The 17,522-nt window shown below is 60.8% G+C and overlaps 1 protein-coding gene across 1 annotated transcript; it reads right to left on the bottom strand.

Annotated features, from left to right (window-relative positions):
- Window positions 1-293: 293 nt before the first annotated feature.
- LOC121273293 (sal-like protein 2) lies at window positions 294-5,663 on the bottom strand. The gene is made up of 2 exons (XM_041180371.1): window positions 4,733-5,663; window positions 294-1,240 (listed from the first exon to the last, which is right to left on the bottom strand). Exons 1-2 carry the CDS (start codon window positions 5,661-5,663, stop codon window positions 969-971), a joined length of 1,203 nt encoding a protein of 400 aa, XP_041036305.1. The 3' UTR covers window positions 294-968.
- Window positions 5,664-17,522: the final 11,859 nt, after the last annotated feature.

Raw genomic sequence — 17,522 nt, 5'->3', positions numbered from 1 at the left:
AGGCGCATACAGACACAGGCACGCGCACAGGTGTGTGCACACAGGTGCGCACAGACACACAGGTGTGCGCACACAGACACACAGGTGTGCGCACACAGGCGCGCACACAGACACACAGGTGTGTGCACACAGGCGCGCGCACAGACACAGGTGTGTGCACAGGTGCACACAGGCATGCGCACAGACACAGGTGTGCGCACACGCGCACAGACACGTGTGCGCGCACAGACACAGGTGTGTGCACAGGTGCGCACAGACACAGGTGTGTGCACACAGGCATGCGCACACACGTGTGCGCACACAGGCGCGCAGACACACGTGTGCACGCACAGACACACAGGTGTGTGCACACAGGCGTGCGCACAGACACACAGCAGCAGGAGCATTCCAGGCCCCCCCCCCAGGCCTGTGCTGATTGGGCGAACCGCCAGGGCAGGAGACAGTGACAGAGACACCCTGTCCACACCTGGTGGGAGGGAGGAAGAAGCAAACACGCACCCACTCAAAAGCAGCCAGGGTTCACACTCCAGATCAGCAGGGCAACCACCCCTCCAACTTCCTGTGGGAACGTGGTTGTGATGCCTCCCCCAGTCAAACCCACTGCTCAGCCCCTCACTGACGCGTGTGGGTGAGTCAATGGCCACTTGGCGGTGGGGGGTGGACTCCGAGGAGAGCAGATCTGGCAGCGTCTGCTTCCTCGACATCGGCAGAACAGGCGCCTAGCTTGATATCTGGCTTCCACTGTCCTTATCTGCACTCCCCGCTCAATCCTCTCTCCCCAACCCACCCCAAATTAACGGGGATCTAACTGGGGAGGCAGTCCCAGTCTGTGACCATGCTCCCCGACCCCCTGCATCAGTGAAAAGATGGGACGAAGCGGGAAACCAAGCAGAGCCATTAGGGCAGAGGGTGGGGGGAGGTGGTTGCACGAGGGGGTGAAGAGACAGTGTCCTTGGGGGTGGGAAGTGTCATGTCGGTGGTTGGTTTTTGATGAGGTTCAATTGCCGTTCCAGCAACAGCACCTGCAGCTGCAGCTTGTGCTCCTGCAGAGCCATCAGTCCTTGCTGCGTTCTCCATTTCTCTTTCTCAAATTCAAACTTCTCTTTCTCCAGTGCTAGCCGTTCCCGCTCCAGCGACAGCGATCGGTCAGTGTCCGCTCCAGCTGCCTCGGGGGCAGGGCAGCTGAACTGTGTTGAGGGCAGCGGGATCTCGTGCGTTTCCGGGAGGCGAGGACTGGAGGCTGATAGTCACAGGAGAAGGTGCGGGGGTGGGGTGGTTTAAAAAAAAGAGAGAGAGACAAAGTTAGAGGTCACGGTCTTCAGCGGGACAGAAGATTGCAGCCTCTGGTTAAAATCAGAGGGTCAGCGCTGAGGGAGCGCCGCACTGTCGGAGGGTCAGTGCTGAGGGACGGCCGCACTGTCGGAGGATCAGTGCTGAGGGAGTGCCGCACTGTGGGAGGGTCAGTGCTGAGGGAGCGCCGCACTGTGGGAGGGTCAGTGCTGAGGGAGTGCCGCGCTGTCGGAGGGTCAGTGCTGAGAGAGCGCCGCACTGTCGGAGGGTCAGCGCTGAGGGAGTGCCGCGCTGTCGGAGGGTCAGCTCTGAGGGAGCGCCGCACTTTCGGAGAGTCAGCGCTGAGGGAGCGCCGCACTGTCGGAGGGTCAGTGCTGAGGGAGCGCCGCACTGTCGGAGGGTCAGTGCTGAGGGAGCGCCGCACTGTCGGAGGGTCAGCGCTGAGGGAGTGCCGCACTGTGGGAGGGTCAGTGCTGAGGGAGTGCCGCACTGTGGGAGGGTCAGTGCTGAGGGAGTGCCGCGCTGTCGGAGGGTCAGCTCTGAGGGAGCGCCGCACTGTCGGAGGGTCAGCGCTGAGGGAGTGCCGCGCTGTCGGAGGGTCAGTGCTGAGGGAGTGCCGCACTGTCGGAGGGTCAGTGCTGAGGGAGTGCCGCACTGTGGGAGGGTCAGTGCTGAGGGAGTGCCGCGCTGTCGGAGGGTCAGCTCTGAGGGAGCGCCGCACTGTCGGAGGGTCAGCGCTGAGGGAGTGCCGCGCTGTCGGAGGGTCAGCTCTGAGGGAGCGCCGCACTTTCGGAGAGTCAGCGCTGAGGGAGCGCCGCACTGTCGGAGGGTCAGCGCTGAGGGAGCGCCGCACTGTCGGAGGGTCAGTGCTGAGGGAGCGCCGCACTGTCGGAGGGTCAGTGCTGAGGGAGTGCCGCACTGTCGGAGGGTCAGTGCTGAGGGAGCGCCGCACTGTCGGAGGGTCAGTGCTGAGGGAGTGCTGCACTGTCGGAGGGTCAGTGCTGAGGGAGCGCCGCACTGTCGGAGAGTCAGCGCTGAGGGACTGCCGCACTGTCGGAGGGTCAGTGCTGAGGGAGCGCCGCACTGTCGGAGGGTCAGCGCTGATGGAGTGCTGCACTGTCGGAGGGTCAGTGCTGAGGGAGCGCCGCACTGTCGGAGGGTCAGCGCTGATGGAGTGCTGCACTGTCGGAAAGTCAGCGCTGAGGGAGCGCCGCACGGTCGGAGGGTCAGCGCTGAGGGAGTGCCTCACTGTTGGAGGGTCAGTGCTGAGGGAAAGCCGCACTGTCGGAGGGTCAGGGCTGAGGGAACTCCGCACTGTCGGAGGGTCAGTGCTGAGGGAGTGCCGCACTGTCGGAGGGTCAGTGCTGAGGGAGTGCCGCACTGTCAGAGGCTCAGCGCTGAGGGAGTGCCGCGCTGTCGGAGGGTCAGCGCTGAGGGAGTGCCGCGCTGTCGGAGAGTCAGCGCTGAGGGAGCGCCGCGCTGTCGGAGGGTCAGTGCTGAGGGAGTGCCGCACTGTCGGAGGGTCAGTGCTGATGGAGTGCCGCACTGTCGGAGGGTCAGTGCTGAGGGAGCACCGCACTGTCGGAGGGTCAGTACTGAGGGAGTGCCGCACTGTCGGAGAGTCAGCGCTGAGGGACTGCCGCACTGTCGGAGGGTCAGTGCTGAGGGAGCGCCGCACTGTCGGAGGGTCAGTGCTGAGGGAGTGCCGCACTGTCGGAGGGTCAGTGCTGAGGGAGCACCGCACTGTCGGAGAGTCAGCGCTGAGGGACTGCCGCACTGTCGGAGGGTCAGTGCTGAGGGAGCGCCGCACTGTCGGAGGGTCAGCGCTGATGGAGTGCTGCACTGTCGGAGGGTCAGTGCTGAGGGAGCGCCGCACTGTCGGAGGGTCAGCGCTGATGGAGTGCTGCACTGTCAGAGAGTCAGCGCTGAGGGAGCGCCGCACGGTCGGAGGGTCAGCGCTGAGGGAGTGCCTCACTGTTGGAGGGTCAGTGCTGAGGGAACTCCGCACTGTCGGAGGGTCAGTGCTGAGGGAACTCCGCACTGTCGGAGGGTCAGTGCTGAGGGAGTGCCGCACTGTCGGAGGGTCAGTGCTGAGGGAGCGCCGCACTGTCGGAGGGTCAGTGCTGAGGGAGCGCTGCACTGTCGGAGGGTCAGTGCTGAGGGAGTGCCGCACTGTCAGAGGCTCAGCGCTGAGGGAGTGCCGCGCTGTCGGAGGGTCAGCGCTGAGGGAGTGCCGCGCTGTCGGAGAGTCAGCGCTGAGGGAGCGCCGCGCTGTCGGAGGGTCAGTGCTGAGGGAGTGCCGCACTGTCGGAGGGTCAGTGCTGAGGGAGCGCTGCACTGTCGGAGGGTCAGTGCTGAGGGAGTGCCGCACTGTCGGAGGCACAGTGCTGAGGGAGCGCTGCACGGTCGAAGGGTCAGCGCTGAGGGAGCACCGCACTGTCGGAGGGTCAGCGCTGAGGGAGTGCCGCACTGTCGGAGGGTCAGTGCTGAGGGAGCGCCGCGCTGTCGGAGGGTCAGTGCTGAGGGAGTGCCGCACTGTCGGAGGGTCAGTGCTGAGGGAGCGCCGCACTGTCGGAGGGTCAGTGCTGAGGGAGTGCCGCACTGTCGGAGGCTCAGTGCTGAGGGAGCGCCGCACGGTCGAAGGGTCAGCGCTGAGGGAGCACCGCACTGTCGGAGGGTCAGTGCTGAGGGAGCGCCGCACTGTCGGAGGGTCAGTGCTGAGGGAGCGCCGCACGGTCGAAGGGTCAGCGCTGAGGGAGTGCCGCACTGTCGGAGGGTCAGTGCTGAGGGAGCACCGCACTGTCGGAGAGTCAGCGCTGAGGGAGTGCCGCACTGTCGGAGGGTCAGTGCTGAGGGAGCGCCGCACTGTCGGAGGGTCAGCGCTGATGGAGTGCTGCACTGTCGGAGGGTCAGTGCTGAGGGAGCGCCGCACTGTCGGAGGGTCAGCGCTGATGGAGTGCTGCACTGTCGAGAGTCAGCGCTGAGGGAGCGCCGCACGGTCGGAGGGTCAGTGCTGAGGGAGTGCCTCACTGTTGGAGGGTCAGTGCTGAGGGAGAGCCGCACTGTCGGAGGGTCAGTGCTGAGGGAGTGCCGCACTGTCGGAGGGTCAGTGCTGAGGGAGCGCCGCACTGTGGGAGGGTCAGTGCTGAGGGAGCGCCGCACTGTCGGAGAGTCAGCGCTGAGGGAGCGCCGCATGGTCGGAGGGTCAGCGCTGAGGGAGTGCCTCACTGTTGGAGGGTCAGTGCTGAGGGAGAGCCGCACTGTCGGAGGGTCAGCGCTGAGGGAGAGCCGCACTGTCGGAGGGTCAGCGCTGAGGGAGCGCCGTACTGTGGGAGGGTCAGTGCTGAGGGAGCGCTGTGGTTTAGGTGGGGAAAGGTACTATATAAATGCAACGTGTTTGGTGAGCAGGATATGTGAACGTGGGGGAGTTTGGAGTACTTACTGCCTGGTGTTAACGGGGCGTCGGTGTCTCTGCTGGCCTCGGCACAGGTTGCGGGTACGCTGTGGTTCTCTGCTCCTTCTCCACCCTGCGCGTCTGGCCGTTTGACTCCGTGTGTCAGCAGGTGACGCCTCAGCCTCTCCTTCTTGTAGCAGGCGAAGCGGCACTGCGTGCACCGGAAGCGCTTGGTCAGGCCGTGCCGGGCGATGTGCTGGGCCAGGGACTGCCGGGAGCTGCCCTCCCAGCCGCAGGTGGGGCAGTGCTGGACGATAGCCGAGCTCGCCGTGCCAGGCCTCCTCCTCTTCCTCCAGCCGGCAGCCGCTTTCCTGGCCGGCGGCAGGAGGCCGTTGACACTCCGGGCTGTTCCCGGCGTCTGCTGGTGAGGGGGCCGGGCCTCCCAGTCCACCGCATCACTCGACGGGTCCCTGCCCGCCTCACGGTGCCGGTCAGTGCCCGCCGGCCGCCGGTAGCTTGTGCCGCAGTACTCGATCTCCGACTCGGCGACCGCCCTCTGCGACTCGCCCTCGTCGCCGTTCACGTACTCGCCGATCGTGCCGATGATCTTGCCGAGCGCCAGGATGTCGTCGGCGGCGGCTTTGCTGGGCCGGGAGTCCGGGACCCGGAACTCTCCGGATGAAGCTTCCAGCTCCTCCTCCTCTTCCTCCTCCTCCTCCTCCTCCTCCTCGCGCCCTGCCTCCCCGAAGCTGAACGCTGGCGCCTGGCCTCCCTCCGTCTCGTTGTCCGAGGGGCCGTGCGGAGGGGCCAGGCTGTGGTCAGCTTCTCCCCCTGTGCCACTGCCGCTGCCCAGCATGTCCTGCAGACATCGCAGCTCCTTGTGGGTGCGCTGGTGTTCCTGCAGACAGTCCCAGTGCTCAGTCACAAAGGAGCACAGGCTGCACTTCAGTGGCCCTGTCTGATTGACATGGACCATCATATACCCTGCGGACACAGACAGACGGAGCGGTCAGTAACCGAGAGAGAGGGGGAGACACACAGACGGAGCGGTCAGTAACCGAGAGAGAGGGGGAGACACACAGACGGAGCGGTCAGTAACCGAGAGAGAGGGGGAGACAGAGACGGAGCGGTCAGTAACCGAGAGAGAGGGGGAGACACACAGACGGAGCGGTCAGTAACCGAGAGAGAGAGGGAGACAGAGACGGAGCGGTCAGTAACCGAGAGAGAGGAGGAGACAGAGACAGAGACGGAGCGGTCAGTAACCGAGAGAGAGAGGGAGACAGAGACGGAGTGGTCAGTAACCGAGAGAGAGGGGGAGACAGAGACAGAGACGGAGCGGTCAGTAACCGAGAGAGAGGGGGAGACAGAGACAGAGATGGAGCGGTCAGTAACCGAGAGAGAGGGGGAGACAGAGACGGAGCGGTCAGTAACCGAGAGAGTGAGGGAGACACACAGACGGAGCGGTCAGTAACCGAGAGAGAGGGGGAGACAGAGACAGAGACGGAGCGGTCAGTAACCGAGAGAGAGGGGGAGACAGAGACAGAGACGGAGCGGTCAGTAACCGAGAGAGAAGGGGAGACACACAGACAGAGTGGTCAGTAACCGAGAGAGAGGGAGGGAGACACACAGACGGAGCAGTCAGTAACCGAGAGAGAGGGGGAGACAGAGACGGAGCGGTCAGTAACCGAGAGAGAGGGGGAGACACACAGACAGAGTGGTCAGTAACCAAGAGAGAGGGGGAGACAGAGACAGAGCGGTCAGTAACCGAGAGAGGGGGAGGGAGACACACAGACGGAGCAGTCAGTAACCGAGAGAGAGGGGGAGACAGAGACAGAGACAGAGACGGAGCGGTCAGTAACCGAGAGAGGGGGAGGGGGAGACAGAGACAGAGCGGTCAGTAACTGAGGGAGGGGGAGGGGGAGACAGAGACAGAGACAGAGCGGTCAGTAACCAAGAGAGAGGGGGAGACAGAGACGGAGCGGTCAGTAACCGAGAGAGAGGGGGAGACAGAGACAGAGACGGAGCGGTCAGTAACCAAGAGAGAGGGGGAGACAGAGACGGAGCGGTCAGTAACCGAGAGAGAGGGGGAGACAGAGACGGAGCGGTCAGTAACCGAGAGAGAGGGGGAGACAGAGACGGAGCGGTCAGTAACCGAGAGAGAGGGGGAGACAGAGACGGAGCAGTCAGTAACTGAGGGAGGGGGAGGGGGAGACAGAGACAGAGACAAAGCGGTCAGTAACTGAGGGAGGGGGAGACAGAGACAGAGACGGAGCGGTCAGTAACCAAGAGAGAGGGGGAGACAGAGACGGAGCGGTCAGTAACCAAGAGAGAGGGGGAGACAGAGACGGAGCGGTCAGTAACCAAGAGAGAGGGGGAGACAGAGACAGAGCGGTCAGTAACCGAGAGAGGGGGAGGGAGACACACAGACGGAGCGGTCAGTAACCAAGAGAGAGGGGGAGACAGAGACAGAGCGGTCAGTAACCGAGAGAGGGGGAGGGAGACACACAGACGGAGCGGTCAGTAACCGAGAGAGAGAGGAGGAGACAGAGACAGAGACGGAGCAGTCAGTAACCAAGAGAGAGGGGGAGACAGAGACAGAGACGGAGCGGTCAGTAACCGAGAGAGAGGGGGAGACAGAGACAGAGACGGAGCGGTCAGTAACCAAGAGAGAGGGGGAGACAGAGACAGAGCGGTCAGTAACCAAGAGAGAGGGGGAGACAGAGACGGAGCGGTCAGTAACCGAGAGAGAGGGGGAGACAGAGACAGAGACGGAGCGGTCAGTAACCAAGAGAGAGGGGGAGACAGAGACAGAGATGGAGCGGTCAGTAACCGAGAGAGAGGGGGAGACACAGACGGAGCGGTCAGTAACCGAGAGAGAGGGGGAGACAGAGACGGAGCAGTCAGTAACCGAGAGAGAGGGGGAGACACACAGACGGAGCGGTCAGTAACCGAGAGAGAGGGGGAGACAGAGACGGAGCGGTCAGTAACCGAGAGAGAGGGGGAGACAGAGACGGAGCAGTCAGTAACCGAGAGAGAGGGGGAGACAGAGACGGAGCGGTCAGTAACCGAGAGAGAGGGGGAGACAGAGACGGAGCAGTCAGTAACTGAGGGAGGGGGAGGGGGAGACAGAGACAGAGACAAAGCGGTCAGTAACTGAGGGAGGGGGAGACAGAGACAGAGACAAAGCGGTCAGTAACCAAGAGAGAGGGGGAGACAGAGACGGAGCGGTCAGTAACCAAGAGAGAGGGGGAGACAGAGACAGAGCGGTCAGTAACCAAGAGAGAGGGGGAGACAGAGACAGAGCGGTCAGTAACCGAGAGAGAGGGGGAGGGAGACACACAGACGGAGCGGTCAGTAACCGAGAGAGAGGGGGAGACAGAGACGGAGCGGTCAGTAACCGAGAGAGAGGGGGAGACAGAGACAGAGACGGAGCGGTCAGTAACCGAGAGAGAGTGAGGGAGACACACAGACGGAGCGGTCAGTAACTGAGAGAGTGAGGGAGACACACAGACGGAGCAGTCAGTAACTGAGAGAGTGCGGGAGACAGAGACGGAGCGGTCAGTAACCAAGAGAGAGGGAGAGACAGAGACAGAGACGGAGCAGTCAGTAACCGAGAGAGAGGGGGAGACAGAGACAGAGACGGAGCGGTCAGTAACCGAGAGAGAGAGGGAGAGACAGAGACAGAGACGGAGCAGTCAGTAACCGAGAGAGAGGGGGAGACAGAGACAGAGACGGAGCGGTCAGTAACCGAGAGAGAGAGGGGGAGACAGAGACAGAGACGGAGCGGTCAGTAACCGAGAGAGAGGGGGAGACAGAGACAGAGATGGAGCGGTCAGTAACTGAGAGAGAGTGAGGGAGACACACAGACGGAGCAGTCAGTAACTGAGAGAGTGAGGGAGACACACAGACGGAGCAGTCAGTAACTGAGAGAGAGGGGGAGACAGAGACAGAGACGGAGCGGTCAGTAACCGAGAGAGAGAGGGGGAGACAGAGACAGAGACGGAGCGGTCAGTAACCGAGAGAGAGGGGGAGACAGAGACAGAGATGGAGCGGTCAGTAACCGAGAGAGAGTGAGGGAGACACACAGACGGAGCAGTCAGTAACTGAGAGAGTGAGGGAGACACACAGACGGAGCGGTCAGTAACTGAGAGAGTGAGGGAGACACACAGACGGAGCAGTCAGTAACTGAGAGAGTGAGGGAGACAGAGACGGAGCGGTCAGTAACCAAGAGAGAGGGAGAGACAGAGACAGAGACGGAGCAGTCAGTAACCGAGAGAGAGGGGGAGACAGAGACAGAGATGGAGCGGTCAGTAACCGAGAGAGAGTGAGGGAGACACACAGACGGAGCGGTCAGTAACTGAGAGAGAGGGGGAGACAGAGACAGAGACGGAGCGGTCAGTAACCGAGAGAGAGAGGGAGACAGAGACAGAGCGGTCAGTAACCGAGAGAGAGAGAGACACAGAGATGGAGCAGTCATTAACCAAGAGAGAGTGAGGGAGACACACAGACAGAGCGGTCAGTAACCGAGAGAGAGGGGGAGACAGAGACGGAGCGGTCAGTAACCGAGAGAGAGGGGGAGACAGAGACAGAGCGGTCAGTAACCGAGAGAGAGAGAGACACAGAGATGGAGCAGTCATTAACCAAGAGAGAGTGAGGGAGACACACAGACAGAGCGGTCAGTAACCGAGAGAGAGGGGGAGACAGAGACGGAGCGGTCAGTAATCTGGAGAGAAGGGGGCACAGAGACAGAGCGGTCAGTAATCGGGAGAGAGGGGGAGACAGAGACGGAGATGGAGCGGTCACTAATCGGGAGAGAAGGGGGCACAGAGACGGAGATGGAGCGGTCAGTAATCGGGAGAGAAGGGGGAACAGAGACGGAGACGGAGCGGTCACTAATCGGGAGAGAAGGGGAGACAGAGACAGAGACGGGGTGATCAGTGACCAAGAGAGAGAGGGAGACACAGAGACAGAGCGGTCAGTAACCGAGAGAGAGAGAGGGAGAGACAGAGACGGACCAGTCAGTAACCGAGAGAGGGGGAGACAGAGACGGAGCGGTCAGTAACCAAGAGACGGGGAGACAGAGACAGAGCGGTCAGTAACCGAGAGAGAGAGAGGCGGAGACAGAGACGGGATGGTCAGTAACCAAGAGAGACAGAGACGGAACGGTCAGTAACCGAGAGAGAGAGAGGGAGACACAGAGACAGAGCGGTCAGTAATCCCGAGAGAGGGAGACACAGAGACCGAGCGGTCAGTAACTGAGAAAGAGAGAGGCGGAGACAGAGACGGGACGGTCAGTAACCAAGAGAGAGAGAGAGAGTCAGAGACGGAGCGGTCAGTAACCGAGAGAGGGAGAGGGAGACACAGCGGTCAGTAACCCCGAGAGAGGGAGACACAGAGACAGAGCGGTCAGTAACCGAGAAAGAGAGAGGCGGAGACAGACGGAGCGGTCAGTAACCGAGAGAGAGGGAGACACAGAGACGGAGCGGTCAGTAACCGAGAGAGACGGAGCGGTCAGGCACCGAGAGAGAGGGTGGGGGGGAGACAGACAGAGCGGTCAGTAACCGGGAGAGAGATAGACACAGACAGAACGGTCAGTAACCGAGAGAGGGAGAGGGGGAGACAGAGATGGAGCTGTCAGTAACCGAGAGAGAGGGAAACACAGATGGAATGGTCAGTAACTGAGAGAGAGAAAGAGAGACACAGAGATGGAGTGGTCAGTAACCGAGAGAGAGAGAGGGACAGAGAGACAGAGCGGTTAGTGACCGGGAGAGAGGCAGGGACAGAGAGACAGAGCGGTTAGTGACCGGGAGTGAGAGAGGGACAGAGTGGTTAGTGACCGGGAGTGAGAGAGAGAGACAGAGCGGTTAGTGACCGGGAGTGAGAGAGGGACAGAGCGGTTAGTGACCGGGAGAGAGGGAGGGACAGAGAGACAGAGCGGTCAGTGACCGGGAGAGAGGGAGGGACAGAGAGACAGAGCGGTTAGTGACCGGGAGAGAGGGAGGGACAGAGAGACAGAGCGGTTAGTGACCGGGAGTGAGAGAGGGACAGAGGGACAGAGCGGTTAGTGACCGGGAGAGAGGGAGGGACAGAGAGACAGAGCGGTTAGTGACCGGGAGTGAGAGAGGGACAGAGAAACAGAGCGGTTAGTGACCGGGAGAGAGGGAGGGACAGAGAGACAGAGCGGTTAGTGACCGGGAGTCAGAGGGACAGAGGGACAGAGCGGTTAGTGACCGGGAGAGAGGGAGGGACAGAGAGATAGAGCGGTTAGTGACCGGGAGTGAGGGAGGGACAGAGAGACAGAACGGTTAGTGACCGGGAGTGAGGGAGGGACAGAGAGACAGAGCGGTCAGTGACCGGGAGTGAGGGAGGGACAGAGAGACAGAGCGGTTAGTGACCGGGAGTGAGGGAGGGACAGAGAGACAGAGCGGTTAGTGACTGGGAGTGAGGGAGGGACAGAGAGACAGAGCGGTCAGTGACCGGGAGAGAGGGAGGGACAGAGCGGTTAGTGACCGGGAGTGAGGGAGGGACAGAGAGACAGAGCGGTTAGTGACCGGGAGTGAGAGAGGGACAGAGCAGTTAGTGACCGGGAGTGAGGGAGGGACAGAGCGGTTAGTGACCGGGAGTGAGAGAGGGACAGAGAGACAGAGCGGTTAGTGACCGGGAGTGAGAGAGGGACAGAGCGGTTAGTGACCGGGAGTGAGAGAGGGACAGAGAGACAGAGCGGTTAGTGACCGGGAGTGAGGGAGGGACAGAGAGAGCGGTTAGTGATCGGGAGTGAGAGATGGACAGAGAGACAGAGCGGTCAGTGACCGGGAGTGAGAGAGGGACAGAGAGACAGAGCGGTTAGTGACCGGGAGAGAGGGATGGACAGAGAGACAGAGCGGTTAGTGACCGGGAGTGAGAGAGAGACAGAGCGGTTAGTGACCGGGAGTGAGAGACAGAGAGACAGAGCGGTTAGTGACCGGGAGTGAGAGAGGGACAGAGGGACAGAGCGGTTAGTGACCGGGAGAGAGGGACAGAGAGACAGAGCGGTTAGTGACCGGGAGAGAGGGACAGAGAGACAGAGCGGTTAGTGACCGGGAGTGAGGGACAGAGAGACAGAGCGGTTAGTGACTGGGAGTGAGGGACAGAGAGACAGAGCGGTTAGTGACCGGGAGTGAGAGATGGACAGAGAGACAGAGCGGTCAGTGACTGGGAGAGAGGGAGGGACAGAGAGACAGAGTGGTCAGAGACCGGGAGAGATGGATGGACAGAGAGACAGAGCGGTTAGTGACCGGGAGAGAGGGATGGACAGAGAGACAGAGCGGTTAGTGAGCGGGAGTGAGAGAGGGACAGAGAGACAGAGCGGTTAGTGACCGGGAGTGAGAGATGGACAGAGAGACAGAGCGGTCAGTGGCTGGGAGAGAGGGAGGGACAGAGAGACAGAGCGGTCAGTGACTGGGAGAGAGGGAGGGACAGAGAGACAGAGCGGTCAGAGACCGGGAGAGAGGGATGGACAGAGAGACAGAGCGGTTAGTGACCGGGAGAGAGGGATGGACAGAGAGACAGAGCGGTTAGTGAGCGGGAGTGAGAGAGGGACAGAGAGACAGAGCAGTTAGTGACCGGGAGTGAGAGATGGACAGAGAGACAGAGCGGTTAGTGACCGGGAGTGAGAGAGGGACAGAGCGGTTAGTGACCGGGAGTGAGAGAGGGACAGAGAGACAGAGCGGTTAGTGACCGGGAGTGAGAGAGGGACAGAGCGGTTAGTGACCGGGAGTGAGAGATGGACAGAGAGACAGAGCGGTCAGTGACTGGGAGAGAGGGATGGACAGAGAGACAGAGCGGTTAGTGACCGGGAGTGAGAGAGGGACAGAGAGACAGAGCGGTCAGTGACTGGGAGAGAGGGATGGACAGAGAGACAGAGCGGTTAGTGACCGGGAGTGAGAGAGGGACAGAGAGACAGAGCGGTCAGTGACTGGGAGAGAGGGATGGACAGAGAGACAGAGCGGTTAGTGACCGGGAGTGAGAGAGGGACAGAGAGACAGAGCGGTCAGTGACCGGGAGTGAGAGGGACAGAGAGACAGAGCGGTTAGTGACCGGGAGTGAGAGAGAGACAGAGAGACAGAGCGGTTAGTGACCGGGAGTGAGAGGGACAGAGAGACCGAGCGGTTAGTGACCGGGAGTGAGAGAGGGACAGAGCGGTTAGTGACCGGGAGTGAGAGAGGGACAGAGAGACAGAGCGGTTAGTGACCGGGAGTGAGAGAGGGACGGAGCGGTTAGTGACCGGGAGAGAGGGAGGGACAGAGAGACAGAGCGGTTAGTGACCGGGAGTGAGAGATGGACAGAGAGACAGAGCGGTTAGTGACCGGGAGAGAGGGAGGGACAGAGACACAGAGCGGTTAGTGACCGGGAATGAGAGAGGGACAGAGCGGTTAGTGACCGGGAGTGAGGGAGGGACAGAGAGACAGAGCGGTCAGTGACTGGGAGTGAGAGAGGGACAGAGCGGTTAGTGACCGGGAGTGAGAGATGGACAGAGAGACAGAGCGGTTAGTGACCGGGAGTGAGAGAGGGACAGAGAGACAGAGCGGTTAGTGACCGGGAGTGAGAGATGGACAGAGAGACAGAGCGGTTAGTGTCCGGGAGTGAGAGATGGACAGAGAGACAGAGCGGTTAGTGACCGGGAGTGAGAGATGGACAGAGAGACAGAGCGGTTGGTGACCGGGAGTGAGAGAGGGACAGAGCGGTTAGTGACCGGGAGTGAGAGAGGGACAGAGCGGTTAGTGACCGGGGAGTGAGAGAGGGACAGAGAGACAGAGCGGTCAGTGACCGGGAGTGAGAGAGGGACAGTGAGACAGAGCGGTTAGTGACCGGGAGAGAGGGAGGGACAGAGAGACAGAGCGGTTAGTGACCGGGAGTGAGGGAGGGACAGAGCGGTTAGTGACCGGGAGTGAGAGAGGGACAGAGAGACAGAGCGGTTAGTGACCGGGAGTGAGAGAGGGACAGAGCGGTTAGTGACCGGGAGTGAGGGAGGGACAGAGAGACAGAGCGGTTAGTGAGCGGGAGTGAGGCAGGGACAGAGAGACAGAGCGGTTAGTGACTGGGAGTGAGAGAGGGGCAGAGCGGTTAGTGACCGGGAGTGAGAGATGGATAGAGAGACAGAGTGGTTAGTGACCGGGAGTGAGAGAGGGACAGAGAGACAGAGCGGTTAGTGACCGGGAGTGAGAGATGGACAGAGAGACAGAGCGGTTAGTGACTGGGAGTGAGGGACAGAGAGACAGAGCGGTTAGTGACCGGGAGTGAGAGATGGACAGAGAGACAGAGCGATCAGTGACTGGGAGAGAGGGAGGGACAGAGAGACAGAGCGGTCAGAGACCGGGAGAGAGGGATGGACAGAGAGACAGAGCGGTTAGTGACCGGGAGAGAGGGATGGACAGAGAGACAGAGCGGTTAGTGAGCGGGAGTGAGAGAGGGACAGAGAGACAGAGCGGTTAGTGACCGGGAGTGAGAGATGGACAGAGAGACAGAGCGGTCAGTGGCTGGGAGAGAGGGAGGGACAGAGAGACAGAGCGGTCAGTGACTGGGAGAGAGGGAGGGACAGAGAGACAGAGCGGTCAGAGACCGGGAGAGAGGGATGGACAGAGAGACAGAGCGGTTAGTGACCGGGAGAGAGGGATGGACAGAGAGACAGAGCGGTTAGTGAGCGGGAGTGAGAGAGGGACAGAGAGACAGAGCGGTTAGTGACCGGGAGTGAGAGATGGACAGAGAGACAGAGCGGTTAGTGAGCGGGAGTGAGAGAGGGACAGAGCGGTTAGTGACCGGGAGTGAGAGAGGGACAGAGAGACAGAGCGGTTAGTGACCGGGAGTGAGAGAGGGACAGAGCGGTTAGTGACCGGGAGTGAGAGATGGACAGAGAGACAGAGCGGTCAGTGACTGGGAGAGAGGGATGGACAGAGAGACAGAGCGGTTAGTGACCGGGAGTGAGAGAGGGACAGAGAGACAGAGCGGTCAGTGACCGGGAGTGAGAGGGACAGAGAGACAGAGCGGTTAGTGACCGGGAGTGAGAGAGAGACAGAGAGACAGAGCGGTTAGTGACCGGGAGTGAGAGGGACAGAGAGACAGAGCGGTTAGTGACCGGGAGTGAGAGAGGGACAGAGAGACAGAGCGGTCAGTGACCGGGAGTGAGAGGGACAGAGAGACAGAGCGGTTAGTGACCGGGAGTGAGAGAGGGACAGAGCGGTTAGTGACCGGGAGTGAGAGAGGGACAGAGAGACAGAGCGGTTAGTGAGCGGGAGTGAGAGAGGGACGGAGCGGTTAGTGACCGGGAGAGAGGGAGGGACAGAGAGACAGAGCGGTTAGTGACCGGGAGTGAGAGATGGACAGAGAGACAGAGCGGGTTAGTGACCGGGAGAGAGGGAGGGACAGAGACACAGAGCGGTTAGTGACCGGGAATGAGAGAGGGACAGAGCGGTTAGTGACGGGAGTGAGGGAGGGACAGAGAGACAGAGCGGTCAGTGACTGGGAGTGAGAGAGGGACAGAGCGGTTAGTGACCGGGAGTGAGAGATGGACAGAGAGACAGAGCGGTTAGTGACCGGAGTGAGAGAGGGACAGAGAGGACAGAGCGGTTAGTGACCGGGAGTGAGAGATGGACAGAGAGACAGAGCGGTTAGTGTCCGGGAGTGAGAGATGGACAGAGAGACAGAGCGGTTAGTGACCGGGAGTGAGAGATGGACAGAGAGACAGAGCGGTTAGTGACCGGGAGTGAGAGAGGGACAGAGCGGTTAGTGACCGGGAGTGAGGGAGGGACAGAGAGACAGAGCGGTTAGTGACCGGGAGTGAGGCAGGGACAGAGAGACAGAGCGGTCAGTGACTGGGAGTGAGAGAGGGACAGAGCGGTTAGTGACCGGGAGTGAGAGATGGACAGAGAGACAGAGCGGTTAGTGACCGGGAGTGAGAGATGGACAGAGAGACAGAGCGGTTAGTGACCGGGAGTGAGAGATGGACAGAGAGACAGAGCGGTTAGTGACTGGGAGTGAGAGATGGACAGAGAGACAGAGCGGTTAGTGACCGGGAGAGAGGGAGGGACAGAGAGACAGAGCCATTAGTGACCGGGAGTGAGAGATGGACAGAGAGACAGAGCGGTTAGTGACCGGGAGTGAGAGAGGGACAGAGAGACAGAGCGGTTAGTGACCGGGAGAGAGAGAGGGACAGAGCGGTTAGTGACCGGGAGTGAGAGAGGGACAGAGAGACAGAGCGGTTAGTGACCGGGGAGAGAGGGACAGAGAGACAGAGCGGTTAGTGACCGCGAGTGAGAGAGGGACAGAGAGGACAGAGCGGTTAGTGACCGGGAGTGAGAGAGGGACAGAGAGACAGAGCGGTCAGTGACCGGGAGAGAGAGAGGGACAGAGAGACAGGGGCCGTTAGTGACCGGGAGTGAGAGACAGAGAGACAGAGCGGTTAGTGACCGGGAGTGAGAGAGGGACAGAGAGACAGAGCGGTTAGTGACCGGGAGTGAGAGAGGGACAGAGCAGTTAGTGACCGGGAGTGAGGGAGGGACAGAGCGGTTAGTGACCGGGAGTGAGAGAGGGACAGAGAGACAGAGCGGGTTAGTGACCGGGGAAGTGAGAGAGGGACAGAGCGGTTAGTGACCGGGAAGTGAGAGAGGGACAGAGAGACAGAGCGGTCAGTGACCGGGAGAGAGGGAGGGACAGAGAGACAGAGCGGTTAGTGATCGGGAGTGAGAGATGGGACAGAGAGACAGAGCCGGTCAGTGACCGGGAGTGAGAGAGGGACAGAGAGACAGAGCGGTTAGTGACCGGGAGAGGAGGATGGACAGAGAGACAGAGCGCTTAGTGACCGGGAGAGAGAGATGGACAGAGAGACAGAGCGGTTAGTGACCGGGAGTGAGAGAGAGACAGAGCGGTTAGTGACCGGGAGTGAGAGACAGAAGAGACAGAGCGGTTAGTGACCGGGAGGAGTGAGAGAAGACAGAGGGACAGAGCGGTTAGTGACCGGGAGAGGAGGGGACAGACAGACAGAGCGGTTAGTGACCGGGAGAGAGGGACAGAGAGACAGAGCGGTTAGTGACCGGGAGTGAGGGACAGAGAGACAGAGCGGTTAGTGACCGGGAGAGAGGGACAGACAGACAGAGCGGTTAGTGACCGGGAGAGAGAGATGGACAGAGAGACAGAGCGGTCAGTGACCGGGAGAGAGGGAGGGACAGAGAGACAGAGCGTTAGTGACCAGAGACCAGAGCGGAGTGACCGGGATGGACAGAGAGACAGAGCGGTTAGTGACCGGGAGTGAGAGAGGACAGAGAGACAGAGCGGAGTTGGAGAGAGAGACAGAGAGACAGAGCGGTTAGTGACTGAGGGACAGAGAGACAGAGCGGTGAGAGAGGGACAGAGAGACAGAGCGGTTAGTGACCGGAGAGAGATGGACAGAGAGACAGAGCGGTTAGTGAGAGTGAGAGAGGGACAGAGAGACAGAGCCCAGTGAGAGAGGGACAGAGAGACAGAGGGACAGAGAGACAGAGGGACAGAGCAGTGACCAGAGAGAGCGGACAGAGAGACAGAGCGGTTAGTGACGGGAGAGAGGAGATGGACAGAGAGACAGAGCGGTTAGAGACAGAGGGAGAGAGGAGATGGACAGAGAGACAGAGCGGTTAGTGAGCGGGAGTGAGAGAGGACAGAGAGACAGAGCGGTTAGTAGTGAGACAGAGGAGTGAGAGATGGACAGAGAGACAGAGCGGTTAGTGAGTGCGGGAGTGAGAGAGGGACAGAGCGGTTAGTGACCGGGAGTGAGAGAGGGACAGAGAGACAGAGCGGTTAGTGACCGGGAGTGAGAGAGGGACAGAGCGGT

Source organism: Carcharodon carcharias, chromosome X (assembly GCF_017639515.1).
Source record: "Carcharodon carcharias isolate sCarCar2 chromosome X, sCarCar2.pri, whole genome shotgun sequence".
Lineage (NCBI taxonomy): Eukaryota > Metazoa > Chordata > Chondrichthyes > Lamniformes > Lamnidae > Carcharodon > Carcharodon carcharias.
Note: the sequence above shows the minus strand (reverse complement) of the source record. Positions and strands in the feature narration are given on the sequence as shown.